At 49.0% G+C, this 23,011-nt stretch overlaps 1 protein-coding gene across 1 annotated transcript in view; it reads left to right on the top strand.

The window, feature by feature from the left end:
* Positions 1-329: 329 nt before the first annotated feature.
* TMEM114 (transmembrane protein 114) overlaps positions 330-23,011 on the top strand; it is a 38,055-nt gene continuing 15,373 nt past the window's right edge. Inside the window, exons 1-2 of the mRNA XM_075011105.1 lie at positions 330-513; positions 6,779-6,859. Of these exons, the coding sequence (XP_074867206.1) occupies positions 330-513; positions 6,779-6,859 (265 nt within the window). The remainder of the gene's footprint in view (positions 514-6,778; positions 6,860-23,011) is intronic.

The following is a 23,011-nucleotide window of genomic DNA, read 5'->3' as shown; positions in this document are numbered from 1 at the left end:
GCTTCAGAGACTGCTCCCACCAGCTAGCTGGGCCGGCGGGGGGCTGCTGCGCGCGGCAACCTCTCCCGTGCGCTCCCGGGGAGCTGTGCGCGGTGCGGCTCCGTGCGGCCAGAGCTCCGAGCCCGGGGAGCTGTCCGCGGTGCTGCTCTGTGTGCCCAGAGCCCCGCGGCCGGGAGCAGCAGCGGCTGGGGCGGAGAGGTGCAGGGAAGCCGGGGCCGGGATCGCTGCGTGCCGGTTTCCAGAGGGCGGAGGAGGCTCCCGCCTGGGGCGGGCGCTGTCCTGCGGGCAGAGCGCCGGGGCTGCCGGTCCGGGCTGAGACCGGCAACGCCATGCGGCTCCGCTTCTGTGAGCTTGCGGCGTTCGTGGCCGTCGCCGGCTTGGTGAGTTTCGTCTCCCTGGTGGCCGCGCTGGGGACCGACTTCTGGTACATCATCGACGCCTCCCGGTTGGAGGGGGCCGGCAACGCCTCGGCGGCGCTGAGCTCGCACTCGGGGCTCTGGCGCACCTGCACAGGTGAGCGCCGCGCCGGGCCTCGCCGGACAGGGCGGATCGGTCGGGTCGGGCTCAGCCCGCGCCCCCAGGAGCCTCCCCAGCCTGGGGCAGGGAAAGCCAAGCGCGCCGCCTGCCAGCGCCTGTGCCGGGGAGTGCGTGGCCTCGCTCCAGGCCGGCTCGGGGGCGCTGGCTGCAGCGGGCGGGCGGACCCCGTACCTGGGCGTCCTCACAGGGGTTACTCGGCCGCGTCCCTGGAGCGAGGGGAGGAAACGCAGCGGCTGTAGCTCTAGCTGCACCCGGAACTTTAGAAATCTCCCGGGGGGAGGGGATTTGGCCCCCGGGTCGGAAAAGCGCACGCACCTGGCCCAAGAGAATCACAGAATCACAAGGCTGGAAGGGACCTCAGGAGGTCATCTAGCCCAGCCCCCTGCTTCAAGCAGGATCAACCCCCACTAAGTCATCCCAGCCAGGACCTTGTCCAGCCGGGACTTAAAAACCTCAAGGGATGGAGAATCCACCACCTCTCCAGGCAATGCATTCCAGTGCTTCACCACCCACCTGGTGAAGTAGTTTTTCCTAATATCTAACCTACACCTCTCCCTCTTCAACTTCAGACCATTACTCCTTGTTCTGCCATCTGACACCACTGAGAACAGTTTCTCACCCTCCTTTTTAGAGCTCCCCTTCAGGAAGTTGAAGGCTGCTATTAAATCACCACTAAGTCTTCTCTTCTGTAAACTAAACAAGCACAAATTCCTTGCCTATCCTCATAGGTCTTGTGCTCCCGACCCTTAATCATTTTTGTTGCCCTTCACTGAACCTGCTCCAGCAAATCCATACCCTTTTTATACTGGGGGCCCAAAACTGAACACAATATTCCAGATGTGGCCTCACCAGTGCTGAATAAAGAGGAATAACTACTTCCCTAGATCTGCTGTTAATGCTCCTCCTAATGCACCCTAGTATGCCGTTAGCCTTCTTGGCTACAAGGGCACACTGTTTACTCATATCCAGCCTTTCAGCCACCATAACCCCTAGGTCCCTTTCCATCATACTGCTGCTGAGCCAGTCAGTTCCTAGCCTGTAACAATGCTTGGGATTCTTCCGCCACAGGTGCAGGACTCTACACTTCTCCTTATTGAACCGCATCAGATTTCTTTTGGCTCAGTCCTCCAATTTATCCAGGTCCCTCTGGATTCTCTCTCTACCCTCTCCCCCCTAGTTTTGTGTCATCTGCACACTTGCTGAGGGTGCAATCCAGTCCCTCATCCAGGTCATTAATAAAGATGTTGAATAACACTGGCCCCAGAACTAAGCCTTGTGGCACACCACTTGAAACAGACTTCCATCCAGATATTGAGCCATTGACCACTACCCATTGGGCCCAACCATCAAGCAAGCTTTCTATCCATCTTGTAGTCCAAGGATCCAATCCATATTTCCTTAACTTATGGACAAGAATGTTGTGGGAGACCATCTCAACAGCCTTGCTGAAGTCAAGGTATATCACATCCACTGACTTCCCCATGTCCACAGAGCTTGTTACCTCGTCATAGAAGCTAATCAGATTGGTCAGGCAGGACTTGCCCCTGGTGAATCCATGTTGGCTATTTTTGATCACTTTCCCCTCTTCCAAGTGCTCCAAAATGGATTCCTTGAGGATTCCCTCCATTATTTTCCCAGAGATTGAGGTAAGGCTGATGGGTCTATAGTTCCCTGAATTGTCCTTCTTTCCTTTTTTAAAGGTGGGCACTTTGTTTGCCTTCTTCCAGTCATCTGGTGTCTTCCCTGATCTCCAAGAGTCTTCAAGGATAATGGCCAAAGGTTCAGTGATGACCTCTGCCAATTCCCTCAGTACCCTGGGGTGCATTAAATCCAGACCCATGGACTTGTGCACATCTAGTTTTTCTAGATAGCTCAGAACTTGTTCCTTCCCCACAGATGGCTGCCCTCCACCTTCCCATACTGCATTGTCTAGGACCATCATGTGGAAGCTGACTTTGTCCGTGAAGACTGAGGCAAAAACAGAATTGAGTACTTCAGCTTTTCCTGCATCTTCTGTCAGTAGGTTACCTCCCTCATCCAGTAATGGCCCCACACTTTCTCTGATAATCTGTTTACTGTTCACATGCCTGTAAAAACCCTTCTTGTTACTCTTCACATCCCTTGCCAGCTGCAGTTCCAACTGTGCTTTCGCTTTCCTGATTACTGCCCGGCATTCTCCAGCCGTATGTTTATACCCCTCTTTAGTCAACTTTCTTTCCATTTCTTGTATGGATCCTTTTTTAATTTGAGCTGACTAAGGAGCTCCCCATTAAGCCAAGCTGGTTGCCTACCATTTTCGCATTTCTTACTATGCAGTGGGATTGTTTGTTCCTGTGCCTTCAGTAAGACTTCTTTAAAATACTGCCAATTCTCTTGAACTCTTTTCCCCTTCATCTTGGTTTCACAAGGGATCCTGCTCATCTGTTCTCTCAGGGAGTCAAAGTCTGCTCTTCTGAAATCAAAGGTCTGTATGTTACTGCTCACCTTTCTTCCTTTTGTCTGGATCATGAAATCTATGATCTCATGGTCACTGCAGCCCAGGTTTCCTCCCACTTCTATTTCTTCTACTAGTTCTTCCCTGTTTGTGAGGAGCAGGTCAAGTTGCGCATGGCCCCTGGTTGGTTCCTTCAGCACTTGTACCAAGAAGTTAACCCCCACATTCTCCAAAAACTTCCTGGATTGTCTGTGAGCTGATATATTGGTCTCCCAACAAATGTCCAGATGATTAAAGTCTCCCATGAGAACCAGGGCCTGTGATTTGGAAGCTTCACTTAGCTGCCTGAAGAAAGCCTCATCTATCCCATCTCCCTGATCTGGTGGTTTATAACAGACACCAACTGCAACATCCTCTCTGTTACTTCCAACTCTAAGCTTAACCCAAATACACTCAACTGGATTTTCTCCTTCCTCATACTGGATCTCTGAGCAGTCATACTGCTCCCTCACATAGTGTGAAACTCCTCCTCCTTTTCTCCCCTGTCTGTCCTTCCTAAACAATTTATAGCCCTCCATGACTGTACTCCAGTTATGTGAATCATCCCACCAAGTCTCCATTTTTCCAACCACTTCATACTTGTTTGACTGTGCCAGGGCCTCTAATTCTTCCTGTTTGTTCTCTAGGCTTCTGGCATTAGTGTACAAACATCTTACAGAAGAGGCAGATTGCCCCACTTTCTTCTCTTCATGCAGGAAACCCACTTGATTGTTCCCTCCTCCTTCCCCACGTACCTCAGGACTTGTGTCACCTTCAGCCAATGAACCTAGTTTAAAGCCCTCCTCACTCAATTTGCAAGCCTGCCCGCAAAGATGCTCTTTCCTCTTTTAGTGAGGTGGATCCCGTCTCTTCTTAGCAATCCCTGTTCACGAAACAGAATCCCATGGTCAAAGAAACCAAATCCTTCCCTGCTACACCATCTACACAACCACGCATTTTACCTCTGTGATTCAACGATCCCTACCCAGACCCCTTCCTTCCACAGGGAGGATAGACAAGAAGACCACTTGTGCTCCATGTTCCTTGATCTCCTTTCCTAGGGTTACGTAATCTGCTGTGATCTCATCAAAGTTGTACTTGGCTGTATCATTGGTTCCTACATGAAGAAGTAGGAAGGGGTAATAGTCTTTGAGGTCTTAAGAATAGTCTTAAGAATTTTTGGCAGCGACTCTGTAATATCCCGAATTCTAGCTCCAGGCAAGCAGCAAACTTGCCAGGATTCTAGGTCCGAGCAGCAGATGGATGACTCTGTCCCTCTTAGGAGGGAGTCCCCGACCACCACCACTCGTCTTCTTTTCTTCGGGATGGGGGTCATAGAACTCCCATCCCTAGGACTGCACATCCCATGCCTACTAAACTGTGGGGACTCTTTCAGATACCTCCCAGGGATTGCATCAGCCCCAATTATCTCTGCTGTATCACCTGTGGAGAGAGGCTGAAAGCGGTTACTTAACTCAACTGGAATTGGAGAGACTTGAACTGGTTTTCTCCTCCTGGAGGTAACGTGCTTCTAGTTCTCCTCCTTGTTTTGGGTAGCCTCCTGTTCCTGCAGTATTATCTGTTGCCTTCTATCCAGAAAGTCTTCACCCTCTCTGATGGACCTGAGGGTTTATATTTGTGCCTCAAGTCCTTTAACCTTCTCTTCTAAAATGGCTGCCAGCTTGCACTTGGTACATGAAAATCCTTTCTATTGTTTGGGAGGAAGACAAACATGGCACATGACATGCAGGTCACAACAGCAGACCTCTCACCAGCCATGTCACTCTCCATTTTTTCCTTTTACAGAGATCCCTTATTTGTTTCTATTGCTGCCTTGAAGGGCACAAGACAAACACCATATAAGAAAGGTGAAAACAGGTGTGGGGCTCCTCCCGAAGGCCAACTCCCAGTCAAACTCCCTGTTAGCTGCTCCTGTTCTCTGCTCACAGGGTTCACTGGGGCTGCCTTCTCATAGAGCTGCTAGCTGGTTAGGCCCGGCTCAGAGCCTTTGCCTCCAATCTAATCAGCCCTTGAAGGCCCACCTGGAAGGAAGCTCTCCCAATTCACACCTTGCAAATTTGCCAAACTACCAAACACACTTTCCAACTGCCCCTCTCTGCAAAACAGATGCTCAGGCACACAGGCAGCTATGCAAACTGCCCCTCACTGCAGAATGAAACAAATGCACAGACACCACAGACAGAAATTCAACCCACCAGCTCAGAACGCAGCCCCCCAAATGTCACACTCACCTGAGCTCCTCAAGGATGCTTTCCCAGGCAAACTCCCTGTTAGCTGCTCCTGTTTGCTGCTTTCTAGCTCCTTGTTGGGCTGTAGCCTCACCCAAAACCCCAGCCCCAACCCAAGCACCCTGTAGCAGCGTAAAGCCGAACAGTGATGGGCGCAGGTGAGGCAGCCCACACTCACTTCTTCAGATTCAGATTCCAGAGCAAATGGGGCGGGGAGGAGAAGGGAGAAGAAAGGAAGTGCCTAAGCGGGAGAGGACATCCCCTGGCATTAATAGAACCAGTGGAAGAAGTAAGCAGGGTTGGATGGGAGCTGTTCCTGCGACTAGCAAAGGTGGGGAAATCGCCCTTGCAGTGGCTGATGTGTAATTCTCAACAGAGATCCCAATTCTCTTCTGCATTACAAGGGCATTTCCCCCTCCTTTGGTATTCCCAGGAACGGCTCCCATCCCATTTAACTGATTTACTTCTTCCACCTCTCCTATTGCTAGGCGGCTGTCACCCCACCTCCTTCTCCCTTATTTTTCCCCTCCTCCCTGCTATATATTTACCCTCTTTTCTCACTTTTGCTTCAAAATCTGATGGAGTGGGTCTTACCCACGAAAGCTTGTTACCTAATCAATACAATTGTTAGTCTTTAAGGTACTACAGGACTGTTTGTTTTTGTATCTCAAGTCCTGTGTTCCAAGCGGCTGGCTGATGGTTTACAATGGTGCTTGTCAAAAGAAATGCCAACGTGTGTTCTCTGTGAGCAAACCTTCCAAGAATCACAGCCTTTATCCTCATAAATTAGCCAAAAGTTAAGAAACTGGCTGACAGAGCACCTCACGCCATCTATATTAAAATATAAACTTGCGCAGGTTCGAATGCTGAAGATTGACTTGGAAAAATATCCTGATACCAGTTTTGTCTTTTTCTTTGAATACAAGGGCTTGTTCGATCTGTGATCCTCTATGGTAAAATGTAAAATGGCCAACCGCTGTATTTTAAATAATGTTAAATTTTATCTTGGCACATATTTTACACCTTTGGCCTACAAGGGAAGGCAGATAAACTCCTCCATGGGTGTGATAGAATTTTCCATTCTAGTTACCTTCTCCTGGGATGAAAATTATAGAGATATTTGTATTAGTTTAAATTTCAAAGAAATCACAGCATTAACCCCACACAGCTGTTGATGTGTATCAAGTGGTGAGGAGAAAGGACACTTCCTTGGTATGAAAAAGTATTCAGGTGGAATTTAAAAAAAAATAGATTCAGGGTTCACTTTTGTTCCCATTCAATAAAATCTACAGCAACCAAAGAGTGTTTGCCTTGCTGAACTCAATGACAAGGATCTCACCCAGTGGGGCCACATTTACACCAATACTAAAATTCTCAGCCTAATTCTCCACACGTAAAAAGAACCGATTAAGGGGATGATGTAGCAGGATCTGCACGTGTGTGTTGAGGAGAAAACACACTAACATTTTTTATTTTCATTTTGAAACACATTTTTCATTTTATTTTTCCTTTCTCACAGTCAGGAGCAAATGCTTCCTTTTGATGAACCCCTTCCAGCACAAGAGCATAAACATGACGGCGTCACACCAACAACTCTTACGTGAGTAACTTTTCTATTATTTGCACATCTTCCTACCCTGCATTCTAAGGGATGGAAGGAAGGCACCAGGTCTGGCATAATTTCTAAACTCTAAACTCTTTGGGGGGAGGGTTTCTACTAGCTGTGTCACCAGCATTAGCAAAGTGGGGCTGAGCAAGGCTGTAAGGGGTTGTCACACAGAAGTAATACTAATAGCTCAACTGATGTTAATAAGTGTGTTCCTAAGGGACTTCAATAGGAGCAGAGTGGAACTCAGGGAGTGTGCATCAATATAGGACCTACAGATATCTTCTCTACTGATAATGGCACATGCACAAAGTGTATAGACCAGCACGGCTTCCTCTCTGTTACTATTCAACTGTGAGCTTGTTACTTCAAGGTGCTGAGGGCCTTGCACAAGGTAACCACCAGGCTCAATACCCCTCTCACCCGACGTAAATAGTTGGCTGTTGCTTAGGATGAAAGATCTACTGATGTTTTCTGATTTACAGCTATCTCTGACCCTGGATAAGTCAATCCTCTGTGCCCAGGTTTCCTGATCCTTTAATCCCCACCTTGGTAAATACTTCGGGAACTACAGATGGAAATAAAACCATACCATATAATGACAGAGTGATAAAGAGGATTAAGCACAGAAGAGCCGGCTTTTGTGCTTGTGTACCTGGTATTGGCTACCACACCAGTCCCAAGAGATCCTGCACTGGTGGAGAAGGTTGATTGGATCAGCATTTCTCTTTCTCTGCTGCTTATCTACCCTGAAACCTTCCCAGTCTTTCCTGGGGGACTGGAGAACAGCACAGATCAGCCTGGCTCCCAGATGAACCTTTCTACTGCTGAAGAAGGTTGGGAAGCAGAGAAGAGCCACTGAGCTTGCACACAAGCTTTATTTGGGCTGACGTCTGGAGGATTTCCTAGTAAACCTTGTGCAGGAGTATGAGGTCAGGCAGCTGTCTATTCTCCTTCTGGGACTAATCGTGGGAAGTGATAAATGGCTCCAGTGTCCACCAATTTCAGTTGTATCTTGAAGAACTAGGCCTGAGTTGGTGGGGACGTTGCAAAGCCCCTCTTCTTTCCAGTCCCAATGGAAGGCAGCTCCACCAGCCGAGAAGGTTTTGGCCTGTTCCTGGGTCTGCTGGGAGCAGTGTTCCCTTTTATGTCTATGTGCAGAAAGACTTTCGTTGTGTGCCCCAGTATGGAGGTGATGCATCCCATAACAAATGCCATTCCGCATACTGACAGTGTGTGACGGAAGTAATGCTGAGGGGTTAGAGTGTGAGAAGGAGCTCTGGGCTGTGGCAGAGGGATGGGGTGCAAGGCAAAGGCTCTGGGGTAGGGCCAAGGATGAAAAGTTTGGCGGGCAGGCTGCCCCAGGGACAGAGAACTATCCCAGCCCTTTCTCACTGAGGCAGCTTGAGGCCTTGCCACAGCTGCTGCAGCTACAGTGCCACAGCTGGGGGATGGGTGCCTGTGGGTCAAGGCTAGGCTGTGATGGGTCTAGGGAAGGGGCACCTATGGGTCTAGGGAAGGGGCAGAGGCAGGTGTGAGGAAGCACTGGGTTGGGTACCAGGGCTGCAGGAGAGGCAAACTCCTTCAGCCCCTGTGCAGGGCTGTTTAGGCAGTGGGCACACAGTTTAGAGGGAACTTGGGATGGGAGGACAGGGTATGGGCTGGAGCACTGAGCTGATGTTGTCAGCATCTTTGCCTTCATTGACATATGGAAATGCCCACTACTGGTTATTGATTGTTACCATTAGACATAAACATTGCGGCACTTATTGCAAGTGGGTAGCACCTATATGTATGTCAGGCAAGAATGGTCTGATGGGGAATGCAACAGTGACTGCTTTTGTTTAAATGTCAGAAATGTTTCTGCATCTGAGCTATCACTGTCTGATTTAAACTGTACCTTGTGCAGTTTTCTTCACACATCTCTAGGTAGGCTACTGTATACTATGGAGATTTGGTCTGTCTGTTTGAACTCCACCTAAGCAGTATACAGCTCCCTCTTACCATAACTTAAAGCAACATAAGGGTTTGGCTGCAACAGGAAAATGGGATGTGCCTGGAATGGAATTGCTTCTCACAAAAACCAAACAGAACAGAAACGTCAAATCAAACGCTGTCCTCAGAACTGACCCGAGAGAATATTGAAAGAGATTGAGCCAAGATGAGCCAGACACATAGGATGAACTTGGAATGGGATTGTATCTTGGTAAACCTTATAGAAAAGACAGAAAACAGAGAACTGTGGAGTAGTGCTCTGCTCTGACACAGCTAAATCAATGCTTAAAGTTTGAAAACTAGCAGACAATGGCTGCGTCTACACTACAAGATACATTTGAATTTAATTCAGTTAGCTCAATTTTACCACATGACTGTCTTCTGTAAATATCATTGGCTCGATTTAGGGAGCACTGATCTCGAGATTACAAAATTGCAGTTACCTGATGGGTGTCGCTTCAAGCTCGAATTCAGAAGTTTGATTAAAGGCCAATGTGGAAGCGCCACATGTTAAAAGGGAATTTACTAGCCTCCAGAGATGTCCCGTATGTAACCCACAATGCCCCTCACTGCTCTGCTCCAGCCACTGCTCTCCAGTAACAAGAAGACTGTGAATTGCCAAGTAGGAGCAGTGAGCCTTTAGCTGTGCGGTCATGTTAGTATGAGAGCCTGGGAAATGTCTTTCTTTCTTTGCACTGTGAGTGCATGTACCCATTCAAATAGTCCCTGAAGGGAGTTCACAGCTCTGTCTGTACAGTTCTTATATTTTTCTGCACTGCCCGGTGCCAGCCCCTGCTGCTCTGTACCACGTGGCAACAAGGCTGTGCTGGGGGTCGTGCTTGCATATGATGCCAAGAAACTTCTTCTCAACGGTTTACATTTGCATGCGAACTCCCTTCCCTCCCCCAAAGGGGCCACACAGTCTGTGTCTTTCCCATGCTCAGCCACATCATGTGGGTAGCCTCCAACTCAACTCCACCAAATAAAAGAATGCGCCTGCCGTTCTGTGCTGACTATGCTGCCAGTCATGTGTTTAGGCCTCCAAGGTCGGGAAAGATACTCTGGGCTTTGCTGCTGCCCTGGGGAAGTCTCCCCTGGTGGTTAAGATACTGGGGTCTTTGCTGTCGGCATGGGGAAGTCTCTCCCAGTGGTTAAATTACTGGGGGATTTGCTGCCACCATGGGGAAGCCTCCCTCAGTGGTTTGGATACTGGGGGCTTTGCTGTTGTTGAGGGGAAGGACCACTTCAACTGGCCCCTCCACTGAACCCCCCTCTCTTCCTGGCTGCTAAGAAATTGGGGTTTTGCTGCTGCCATGGGGAAGAAGCATCTCAACTGGTCCCACTGAGCCCCCCCTCCAGCCTTCGCCCATACTGGGGCTTGGTGCCTCTGGGAGGAAGTGCCCCCCAGTGGCTAAGGGACTTGCTGCTGCTGGGGACAATTCTTCCCTGTTGGCTAAGAAACACAGGGACCTTTGCTGTCACCAGGGAAAAGCCCATAATGGGGTTTGCTGCCACCGGGGGGAAGTTACATGAGCTGGAGGGGGGGGCTGATTCCCCATGAAGGGATCCTGTCAACTGAGCCCTCAGAGCTTGCTTCTTTTTTATACACTTTTGTATCCTTCTTCTTTTCACTTTAAAAACCAGTCTGGGCCCCTGCATTATTTTCAGGGATCACAGGCAGTGATGGAAGGTGGGACACTCAGTGGATGGCTAGTTGAGACAGTTGTTGTACCTGTGTTGGCAATATCTGTATAATGACTTGCGAAACCAAAAAAATCTCTTTTCCTACACTTTTATGTCCTCTTTCTTCTCACTTTAAAAACTGTCTGAGCCCCTGAATTATTTTCAGGGATCACATGCATTCAATGATGGGAGGTGGGATACTCAATGAGTGGCCAGTTGAGAACACAGTCATTGCAGGAAAGCCTTATAGTACACCAGAAAGCCAAAGACTCTCCCCAACACCAATATAGTGAACAGGGAAACCAAAAATTATTTTTTCCTACACTTCCCTATCCTCTTTCTTTTCACTTTAAAGAACAGTCCAGGCCCCTGCACTACTTTCAGGGATCACATTCAATGATGGGAAATGGGACAAGTGGTTGGCCAGTTGAGTATACAGTCACTGTGCCCATGTTGACAATATAATACTGGGGGGAAATTAAATGTTCTTTTCTCCTGGACTTTTCTATCCTCTTTCTTCTAACTTTGAGGGGCCCTGCATTATTTCCAAGGATCAGCATATTTTCAGGGATCTGGATGGGAATGAACAAAATGCAATGTGGGAAGATGACATCAAAGACCAGGAAGCATACCCAGAATGCTACAGGGATGAGAGAACAGAGGGCTAGCTTCCCACAATGCACTGCTGCAACAGTCGATGTGAGCTAATTTGCATATGTCAGCAATGACTTGACTTTGTGAGGAGCAAATGGGAAGTGAAGATGATTAAATTCGAGCTTATAAATTCCAGAAAAAGAAAATTGATATGAATAAATTTGAATTTATCTCATAGTTTAGATGCAGCCAACGTTATTGGAAACCAAACTGAGCACAGCTCCTTTTTTGTTAAAAGTGAATAGTGACCAAGAAAAAAAAATTTGGTGGAATTCCTATTTGAAAAAAACTACTAAAAAATTAAATAGATACATTGTAAGAGTGTGAGAGGAAGGCCAGGCAGGGCGGGGGGTTAAACAGGGCCTGTTTGCCCAATCAGCCCCACCCTGGTTCACCCGCAGCTGATGTCAGGCCTGGAGGAGTACAAAGGGAGGGAAGCCAGCCCAGTTCAGGACTGACCAGCCCAGAGGCAGGAGCTGGCTTGGAGGAAGCAGAGCCCGAGCCAGAGCTGCCCCCACTTTGGCCGCCAGAGGGCAGAAACTCAGGACTCTCCCTCAGGCAGGTGGCAGCCCATTCCAGGGAACCCCTCTCTTGCCAGAGGGGAAACTAGGTTCTTGGGGCCACACCCCAAACATATCCATTAGCCTCTCGGGTGGGGTTGAAGACCCACAACCCCAGGCCCTAGGCTCTGGCAAGGGGGCCTAGCCCCTAGGTCACCCTGCCATTGGTGGGAACCGCTCACATATATTTTAACAAACCCTTTTTAAAATAACTCTGAAATTAAAATTAACTGCATTAAAATAACACTGTATTTTTAAAAATAACTTCATTTAAACAAAGCATGTACATTTTTATTTTATTTTCCAAAAATCCCCAAGCCCCAGATGGAATTAAAGACTGGGGCTACGCAAGGTAAATCTGCAAGTTTTATTAAACAGCAGATTGAAGCAGGATGTTTATTTCCAATGGAATGTTTTTTAAATGAAAAAAAGAGAGACAGACAATCTCAACTATATTTGTTTTCTGTAGTTTGTCATTCTAATTTGCACTAAATTCCTCTAACGAGTGGATATTTGGGCTTAGTCCAGAGGCCCCACATAGCCTGACTCTCCCTGGTTTGTACCTTGTGTAGCAATAAAAACCCTCACAAAACAGCTGTTAATTGGTGTTGCTCATGCTAGTCACTTTGCACAGACATAGCTGATTATGTAAAGGACAAAGTATTGTGGGAAACATGATTATAGGAACCTGCTCCTACTTGTGTGAGATGTACAGCACCTCAGGCTTCACGGACAAGGTCATCTCCCCTACTATGGCGCTAGACAATGCAGTATGGGAAGGAGGTGGGCAGCCGTTGGTGGGGAAAGAACGGGTTAAGAGCTACTTAGAAAAATTAGACACAAACAAATCCATGGCTCTGGATTTAATGCATACAAGGGTACCAAGGGAACTGGCAGATGTCATTGCAGAGCCTTTGCCCATTATCTCTGAAAGCTCATGGAAATCGGGAGAGGTGCTGGATGATTGGAAAAAGGCAAATAGAGTGCCCATCTTTAAAAAAAACGAAAGAAGGACAAACCAGGGAACTATAGACTGGTCAGCCTTACCTCAGTCCCCAGAAAAATCACGGAGTGAATTCTCAAGGAATCCGTTGTGGAGCACTTGGAAGAGGGGAAAGTGATCAAGAGTAATCAACATGGATTCACCAAGGGCAATTTGCTCCTGACCAATATGAATAATTTCTACAATGAGGTAACAGACTCAGTGGACAATGAGGAAGTCAGTGGATATGATATACCTCAACTTCAGCAAAGCTTTTGATACAGTTTCCCACAAAATTCTTGCCCATAAATTAAGGAAGTATGGATTGGATACATGGACTGGAAGATGGATAGAAAGCTGGCTTGATGAATGGATCCAATGGGTAGTGGTCAATGGCTCAATGTCTGGTTGGCAGTCGGTTTCAAGTGGAGTGCCCCAAGGATTGGTTCTAGGGCCAGTGTTATTCAACATCTTTATTAATGACCTGGACAAGGGGATGGATTGCACCCTCAGCAAATTTGCAGCTGACAATATGTTAGGGGGTCAGGTACATAAATTGGGGGCTAGGGATAGGGTCCAGAGCTACCTAGACAAATTGGAGGATTGGGCCAAAAGAAATCTGATGAAGTTCAACAAGGACAAGGGCAGAGTCCTCCACTTGGGATGGAAGAATCTCAAGCACTGTTAAAGGCTGGGGACAGATTGGCTAAGTATCAGTGCAGCAGAAAAGGACCTGGGGATTACAGTGGATGAGAGGCTGGATATGAGACAACAGTGTGCCCTTGTAGCCAAGAAGGCTAATGGCATGTTGAGGTGCATTAGAAGCATTGTTTTCTTCTGGAACTCTCTAACATACAGTGCAACTCCTCCACCTTTCCTCCCCTCCCTGTCCTTCCTGAACTTTCCATGACAGAGGTCCAATCATATGACTTGTCCCAATAAGTCTCTGTTATTCCCAGTGCTTTTTTTGTGCTGGTATTCAATAGTACTGAGTACCAGCTCCTCAGCACCCCCAGCTGTGGGATTGGCTGGGGGTCGTAAGGGTGGTGGGGAGCCAACTAGGAGTACTGGCTCCTCTTTATTTTTTGAGAAAAAGCACTGGTTATTCCAGTCACATCATAGTTCCTTGACTGTGCCAGGGCTTCCAATTTTTCCTGCTTGTTTCCCAGGCTTCTTGCATTTGTGCACAGACACCTAGGATAATTACCCGATTGCCTGGCTTTCTCGATATGATTCAGGGATCTTCCTCTGTTGCACCTTCCTCCTTGTGTTTCTTCCCGGTATCTCACTTCCCCACTTCACTCAGCTGGGTGGGGGAAGGGGGAATGCTGTGATCCAAGTGGCATTAAGGGCCAAGTGCCCTAGGTCCCACCCCTTACACCACTGGCTCCACCCTATCCGAGGGCACAGAGCCAACCTCTGCTCCCACCTTGCCCTAGGGCCTGTGGTGGCTGTGGGCCCCACTGCTGGCTGAGTACAGTAGCTTAATGACAGTCCAGAAGGTCTAAGTTTGTATCACTGAACAGTTTCCATGACAGCATTTCAGAAAACTTTTCCCTGACAATAACTGTTTTTATTGAAGTGGAACTAACCAGGGATTAGGCTTTGGATTCATGCAGGATAAGTGCTAAATGCATTGTTTAACCTGATGCTGGGCAGTTATTTAGGAGATTTCAAATTGGCACATTTCCTCACAGGCCACTGGGACTCAACACCACCTCTCCACTACATCCAGGGAGGGTGCATGCATTCCGCTTAGGCTAGATCTGAAATTTGTTTTTGGTGGAGAAGACATTAAGGAGTCTGTGTGAATGTCACAGGAGGTTAGCATTAGCTAGCCTGCACTGCATGGTTAGATATGGGAAGCTCGCCGTCACTTTGCTAATCCATTTGGGAGGAAGGAAGTGGATTTCTGTTCCCGCTGCTGTGGGCTCTGTCTTTAAGTACAAGAAGACCTGTTGTATCCAGGGGCACTTCTGGTAACCTGCTTATTATATTTAAATCCACAAGTCTGGGTACTTTAGTTAAGGCCTCGATGCCTAGAAGTCAAAATATAGACAAGAAAGCAACGTCACATTAGCCCCTCTGCCCGGCTAGCTCACCTGGGCTACGTCTACACGTGCACCCAACTTCGAAATAGCTTATTTCGATGTTGCGACATCGAAATAGGCTCTTTCGATGAATAACGTCTACACGTCCTCCAGGGCTGGCAACGTCGATGTTCAACTTCGACGTTGCTCAGCCCAACATCGAAATAGGCACAGCGAGGGAACGTCTACACGCCAAAGTAGCACACATCGAAATAAGGGAGCCAGGCACAGCTGCAGACAGGGTCACGGGGCGGACTCAACAGCAAGTCGCTCCCTTAAAGGGCCCCTCCCAGACACACTTTCATTAAACAGTGCAAGATACACAGAGCCAACAACTAGTTGCAGACCCTGTATATGCAGCACGGACCCCCAGCTGCAGCAGCAGCAGCCAGAAGCCCTGGGCTAAGGGCTGCTGCCCACGGTGACCACAGAGCCCCGCAAGGGCTGGAGAGAGAGTATCTCTCAACCCCCCAGCTGATGGCCGCCATGGAGGACCCCGCTATTTCGATGTTGCGGGACGCGGATCGTCTACACGTCCCTACTTCGATGTTGAACGTCGAAGTAGGGCGCTATTCCCATCCGCTCATGGGGTTAGCGACTTCGACGTCTCGCCGCCTAACGTCGATTTCAACTTCGAAATAGCGCCCAACACGTGTAGACGTGACGGGCGCTATTTCGAAGTTACTGCCGCTACTTCGAAGTAGCGTGCACGTGTAGACGCAGCCCTGGTGTAGGGCAGAGTTCTGAAGAGCTGAGAAGCAGGAACAGAACTGGAATGAAGTCATCCTTGCTGCTCATGATCTCGTCCTATAAGTTCAATGGCAGTCTTTGTGTACATGGTGCTGCTCCCAGCAATGTCATTACTGAGGACATTGACATTATTGAGTCATTACATTTTTCTCCTTTCCTTTAGCTGCAGATTGATGTTACACTTTGCCCTCCAAAGGCCAGATTCACTTCTGACATGCAGAGATGTAAAACAACCCTGACGGACTTACACTGATGTGAAACTGGTCTGAAAGCAGAATCAGGCTCAGTGTCTGCAGGAAGTACTGTAGGAAGGCTGGACCTGATCCTGATCTGACTGTGTCCTATCCTCCTCCCTCTTGCTCTACTGAAACACCTGACACCACTCTATTTGAACTGAGTGCGAGGCCTCGGATTTGGAGCTATTCTTACTCCTGCCACTCACAACACCATATCGGGTTCTATGGAGTGTGCTGAATACCAGCTAGAATTTAAATCTAAGTGACATACTGAGTGGTATCCTTTAGTCTGGGTGGGAGCTCATCTGAGGTCATTTGGCTATTAACACCTATTGACACCTGGCACTCTTAGCTGCAGAGTGATTCCTTGGGTCTCTCAGATGGTAACAGAACAATGGCTGGTCAACATCTCAATCTACTACCCATGGAAGCTCCAAAAACATCTTAGGGATCAGTAGCCATAAGGAGAGACTATCCAGCTGCTGCAGATTGCATCCCATGCAAACTTTAGCTTGTGGATCAGAAAGCATTGACGTACACTAGCGTATTTAATCTTCAGGACTCCTGGACTTCACCAACTAAGACAGCATTTAGGGTTGGATCCAAGGATCATTTAATAGAGGCATATCGATTCAGGAGAGGGCACACTCATCATCCAAAGCACATGGAGTGGGAGAGTTACTTGCTGTTAAAGGACAATTTGTTTATTTCCACCTGGTGTACAGTGTGTTAGAGCCACCTTGAGCTGGTAACTGGGAATCCAGCTGCACACCGTGGCTGCGTCTACACGTGCACGCTACTTCGAAGTAGCGGCAGTAACTTCGAAATAGCGCCCGTCACGTCTACACGTGTTGGGCGCTATTTCGAAGTTGAAATCGACGTTAGGCGGCGAGACGTCGAAGTCGCTAACCCCATGAGCGGATGGGAATAGCGCCCTACTTCGACGTTCAACATCGAAGTAGGGACGTGTAGACGATCCGCGTCCCGCAACATCGAAATAGCGGGGTCCTCCATGGCGGCCATCAGCTGGGGGGTTGAGAGATACTCTCTCTCCAGCCCTTGCGGGGCTCTGTGGTCACCGTGGGCAGCAGCCCTTAGCCCAGGGCTTCTGGCTGCTGCTGCTGCAGCTGGGGGTCCGTGCTGCATATACAGGGTCTGCAACTAGTTGTTGGCTCTGTGTATCTTGCACTGTTTAATGAAAGTGTGTCTGGGAGGGGCCCTTTAAGGGAGCGACTTGCTGTTGAGTCCGCCCCGTGACCCTGTCTGCAGCTGTGCCTGGCTCCCTTATTTCGATGTGTGCTACTTTGGCGTGTAGACGTTCCCTCGCTGTGCCTATTTCGATGTTGGGCTGAGCAACGTCGAAGTTGAACATCGACGTTGCCAGCCCTGGAGGACGTGTAGACGTTATTCATCGAAAGAGCCTATTTCGATGTCGCAACATCGAAATAAGCTATTTCGAAGTTGGGTGCACGTGTAGACGTAGCCCGTGGGGTGTAAACAAGAGAAGAGTTTGAGTGTCTGGTAATTTAACCCAGGGATGGTACATTCGGGGAGATCCGTGACTGGAAGAACAGTTGGCATCAATCTGCAAAGCATAATGAAGCTGATGAGAGCTCTGATTGGCCCTTGAGCTCATGGGCAGGGCAGGTTACTGGAGCCAGGGAAGGAGACCCGTGGCTGCATCACACCAAGAACCTGAAGTTCTCGGGGAGGTAGTGACATAACCCCTCCTGTTCTGGGTGGATCTCAAACTGTCATAACCAGATCCTCAACTGGTGTAACGTTGGGCCAGGTCCACTGGCATGAGGGGCCCAGGACTCCTGGCAACCACTGCTGTCAGTGCCCTTTAAATCACTATGGTAGTGTCAGAGCACTGCTCCACATGGCTCTGAGTGCTGGAGTAGGGACCCAGTGCCACCATCTGGGTGGCGCTGAAGGCTGGCTGCCATGGCCCTGCCCTTTCTGTCTGGTGCCCCCCAAGCCACCCCCCTCTATACCTTGACCTGGGGCCTACAAAAGCTTCTGGCTGCCCTGTATAGGGTAGTTCCATTGCCATCAATGGAGAGCTATTGATTTATTTGCTGAAGATCTGTTAAAGGGCCCATCACATTTAAATTCTGGTTCGCTGCTGGCAGCCCTACTAAGTGCACTTAATCTTCAGCAAGCCTAAACCTGGTGTGGAGATTAATGATTTTATGGGGGGTGATTGTGTCAAGAACCAAATTTGGAAGCCCCATGGTAGGGTTATGTAGATAAAGGCGGATGGATGACCTGTAGGTGAAGGACCATGTGGATTATGGCTCTCTAGGCTTGTGCTACCAGCTTCTACCTAAGAGATGGTTCTCCTCTGCCATCATGGCAAGAACAGGGTTGTGGGGGAGGTGGCTGGTGGGCTACTGGCTCCGCAGTGTCACTTCTTCCTCGTGCTCCCCCACTCCACACATCTGAGGCATACCTGTCTCCTCATGTGTGCTGCTCTCGCCCAAGAGAACCACTCAGAGTATGCTCCTCTCTGGTGCAGGATCTAATGTGCTTTAAAGTGGACCAAATAGTCAGCTAAGGGTTAAGGGGCTGGGTATGTTGCAGCAGCTGGCAGGTAGGTGTCAATGGGATACACAGGTGGATCTCAGCATCTGGAGGTGAGAATGGGATGTTAACCATCCTTGGGGGCATGTGGACCATAGCAGCGGGAATAGGAGCATGTTCCTTGATCTTCGAGTAGTCTCTGTATCTGGGGAGGGGGTGGGATGTTGAATAGAAATGAAGACTTATGAAAGGGGTTGTAATGAAATGGGAAAATAACAAGTCAATTGACATGGCTGTTAGAATGTCACACTAGAGTGTGTCAGGGTGAAAAGGTCAACACATATAAAGGTAAAACACTGCGTATAGGAGGAGAAGAGAGATGCTCAAGAGAAGACATATGTGCTAAAGGAAATGGTTAGAAACACTCAATGCCAGAGAGATGCAAGGGGTAGAGGAAAATTCAGATTAACCATTAACTCAGCGAACAGCTGCAGGGAACCAAAGGAAAACAATACACTGTCCATGTGTCAGAAGAGTAGAATACTGAGTATGGCTGAAGTATGCAGCTTTCTGTGCAGGGGGAGGTAATCATTTTTTGATGGGGGGAGCACACCATGAATTTGGAAAGTGGCCAAGGGCCACACTCTTCCATGATATTAATGGAGGAGGCACAAGGTCTGGGATGGAGGTTGGGTGCAGGTGGGGATTGCAGGGGGCAGGTTCCAGGAGGGGGGTCTTGGTGCAGGACATGCTGACCTGGAGGAGGCGTGTAGAGGGAGTGCAGGGTCTGGTCAAAGGTTGTGACATGGTGCAGGAGTGGGGCAGGGATTTGAGCTGTGACTGGGATTAGGAGGTTGGGGAGCAGGGACTGGGAAGGGGCTGGGTGCAGGGGGTGCAGAGGGTTTGGGTTATTTGTGGGTAGAGGGCAAAGGGTTGGGGCGGGAGGCTCCCCAGCCAGATGCCTAGTAGGGTGACCAGCCAGTCTCCCTGCTTGCCCTGCCCTGGCAAGCTGCTGGGAACAACCAGCCACTCTCAGCCACATACATCTCTGAAGGCTGCAAGAGGGAGATTTACCTGTCCTGGACAGGGCTTTCCGTGCAATTGCATCATGTTATGGGTTGGGCTGGCTCCACATTCAGACATCTGAACAGAGAACAGGGAGCCCATCAATGTGAGAAAAGGATGCTGCCCCATTCAGATAAAGAGAGGATATGGGCCAGACAAGAGTGGAGGTGGCAAAGGAGGCTGGTACAGACTCAGCAAGGTCACTGGGATGAGAAACATGACACTTGGAGACTGGACTGGCAAGGAAGGGATCCAGGACTGAACAAAGACAATCTGGAAAGGGTAGGAGGGAGAAGAGTCTGTGTCCATTAGAGAACAATCCTGTCCAAGGTCTGGAGTAGAAACAAGGTTCTCCCCATTCCCCTCCAGCCAGCAAATAATTGTGAAACCCACTAGCAAAGCTGCTGGTCTACCTAGAAGGTGATAACCTACTATTGCTATTGGTGCTATTGCAGCAGAAGCTTCAGAGATCCGTGTGCTGGCTGTAAATGTTTCACCACTGCTGACAATACACGCAGGGGCTGGCATGATACACACAGGGGCTGGTGTGATGACACAGGTCAGAACTTTTTAAGTGTTCTTAAATACAAAAAAAAAAACACATCCAAAAACTACATCTGGAACAACATAAGATGCTTAAGGCTGAGGACTCAGGTGTTCAAAGTTAGGAAATGCCAGAATCAGGGCTGGTGACAGACTCTACCAGGCCCTGGCAATGTGAGGGGCAGGTTGCAGGGCTTCAGGTGGAAGGGGCAGGTTTAGAGACAGCCAGCCCTCAGTGCTTCCCAGACTGCAATGCGCCTCCTGCAGTCAGCCCTCAGCACCTCCTGGACCATATCACATGGGACTCTACTGGTGATTGAAAGGGCTGGGGTTGTGGGCCCTTTTAAATGTCTGTGCCCTGGGGTAACTACCCCCTTTGCCCCCTCTTGGAGGCCCTGGCCAGAATTAAGTGTACCTGGGAAACTTAACTCAGCCTCCTTGGGAGTATGCATTAGGAGATTGTCTTTACTTACATGATCACAATTCCTCTACCCCAGCACACTGACTGAACTGCTCCCTTGTTCAGAGCCCAGGATGGACCTTCTGTGGGGATGGGCCCCATGGCTATATAGTAAAGTCTGTTGGCAGTAGGACCTCAGCCTCATTTGTTGAAGTTGCAAGGTGTGAGTGACTGAGTCAGGGACTGCAGGAAGATAGCAGGTGCCTCATGGTGAAAGCAGCTGAGTCTTGACCAGAAGACTTGGATTCTATTTCTAACTCAGACTCTGTGTAATGCTGGGCAAGTCACATCAACTAAAGCTTTTCACAAATGGTCACTAGGTGTGTGCACCTCATTTGCAGGAGGCCTGACTTGAGACCTCAGGGTCTGGTCTGCGCAAAAGCAGAGCACCTCCAGCTGAAGCTGTGCTTGAATGCATATTAAGTGCTGTTGTAACCACCCCTAGGGAGACTCAAACCTGAGCTCTCAGGAGCTTAGTGCCAGAGCCTCTGGTGCTCAGCTACAGCTGTGGAGGAGACTCATTCAGCCTCTCTGTAAGTGGTCTAGGTGTCACTACATGGAACAGTGATCCGCATCTGGTAGGTGAGTGAGTTATACTATATAATGGGAAAAAAATATTTCAGATCCGGTGCATTCAAACAGTCAGTACCTGTGCCCACAATGGTTCAGTTCCCCACCTGTGAGGTGAGATACAGCCACCCTCTCACCTGCAGGACACTGAAAATAAAATACTGCTTATGAAGCATTCTGACACTCTAGTGATAAACAACACAGAAAAGCCCTGCAGGGAATTAATAATTCTGTCTTCAGCACAGGGTTTAAATTGCGTGCAGTAAACACAGCCTGGGGCCGCATACTGAGGAATGGTTAAAACAAATCTTGAATCATTTTTCTGCAAAGTGAATGTGAGAGATGCCAACTCCATGGGAGCTCAGGGGCTTGAGCCCCCACCCAGGAAAAAATTGTGGGTGGTCCGTGTCGAGCAGCCAACGCTGTTTGGAGGTGCTGCTGCTTATCAACTGGTTTGCAGTTTCCTGATGAGCTAGTGGGGACGGGCTTGAGGGACAGTGGAGAGCAGTGAGCTGGGGGTGGGTGGGGAGGAGAGTGGAGCAGGAGCAGAAAGAAGCAGAGTGAGGGCAGCAGCTAGGGCAGAGCCAGGGTGGAGCATCTGTGGGGCGAAATAGAACTGGCTCGTCCATCCTGCTCAGGCACCAAGTCAGGCATCTGTGTGACGGAAAGAGACCCACTACATGGTCATAAAGCTTATGCATGAGAGTGATGAATTATGATTATACAGGTAGCCAGTATATAGAGAGGCTGGCTGGGATGAAGTAGGACACAGGCAAGGAGAGAAGGCTTATGGGATCATGAGGGAGGCTGTCATACCATGTACGGTAACTCTTGCTGTGGAGAGGATTCCATGGACAGCAGCAAAGGTGGTTTCAAGTCTGGAGACTCCCCAGGATGAAGTGTTAAGGGAGCTGAGCTGAGACAAAGGTGGTGTTCTGTTGAGCTGAGAGCACTGAGAACTTGCATTAGAAGGACTAAGATGTAAGAGCCTGTGAGTGACACAAACTCCACAAGCCAAGAGGGGCAGAGCTGAGCTCTCTAACACACAGCATAGCTAGCCTACAGAGAACGGGGCATTGCGACCAAAGGTGGAAAACCAAAAAGCTCATTAAAACTATCAAGCCATGATGGGAAAGTAGGCTGGGTTAAATAATTGTATGCTGGCGCTAAACTTAATGGGTAAATACTCTGCCAGTGTCCTCAAGTGCTGGAGAGGGTGTATAGGATATAGCAATGGCATTAGCAGGCAGTAACAGGGAAATGACTTGCCTAAGTTCCTGATGATGTGGGCGTGGCCACAGTTTGGAATGTGCATACACCAGCAGTGTCCAATGCGTTCACCGCTCGCCATATGTGCCGAATAGAACGAAGTGTTGTGTTGAATAAGGGGAGTGGCCAATCTGGGGTTCTCCAGCCACATGTGGCTCTTGGAAACTATAAATGCAGCTCCTCCTGAGAGCCGCACTCTCGGAGTGCTGTCCGCCCACTCCGCGCACACTCCCCACCACTTGGTAAGAGAAGCAGGATGTGGCAGCAACTGTGGCTCCAGCAGCAGCCCCAACAGCAGCTCCAGAGGTGTCTCTGGGAGTGGTCCCAGCTGCTTTGGTGAGTTGCTGCAGTGAATTAGAATGAAGGGGCTGGGAGTGCCTGGCTCTGGGGGGAGGGGGAGGGCATTTATTGAGATTATTATTTAGTCAATAATATAAAATGGTGAAAGTGGAACTATGACAACCACAGTTGTTGTGATCTTTGAATTCCTATTGGACACTGCTGGTGTAGACAAACACAGCCTTGGTTTACACCCTTTGTAAATCAAATTTTTATGTGGTTCTCACCTCTTCTGCTGAATGTTTTTCATGAATGGATAATCCAGAGACCACTGACAAGAAAGAGAAGATGGCTCTACAGGTTTAGTTCTGAGGCACCTGGCTTCTGGTTCATGTGGGCAAATGCAGGGCTTTAGGCTCTTCTAGCCTCCTGCTAACAACCAAGGGCTATTTGCTTTGTACATGGCTCTCAAAGGGCATAACAG

Source organism: Carettochelys insculpta, chromosome 16, assembly GCF_033958435.1.
Source record: "Carettochelys insculpta isolate YL-2023 chromosome 16, ASM3395843v1, whole genome shotgun sequence".
Classification (NCBI taxonomy): Eukaryota; Metazoa; Chordata; order Testudines; family Carettochelyidae; genus Carettochelys; species Carettochelys insculpta.
The sequence above is the reverse complement of the archived record's forward strand: the minus strand, read 5'-3'. Positions and strand labels throughout refer to the sequence as shown.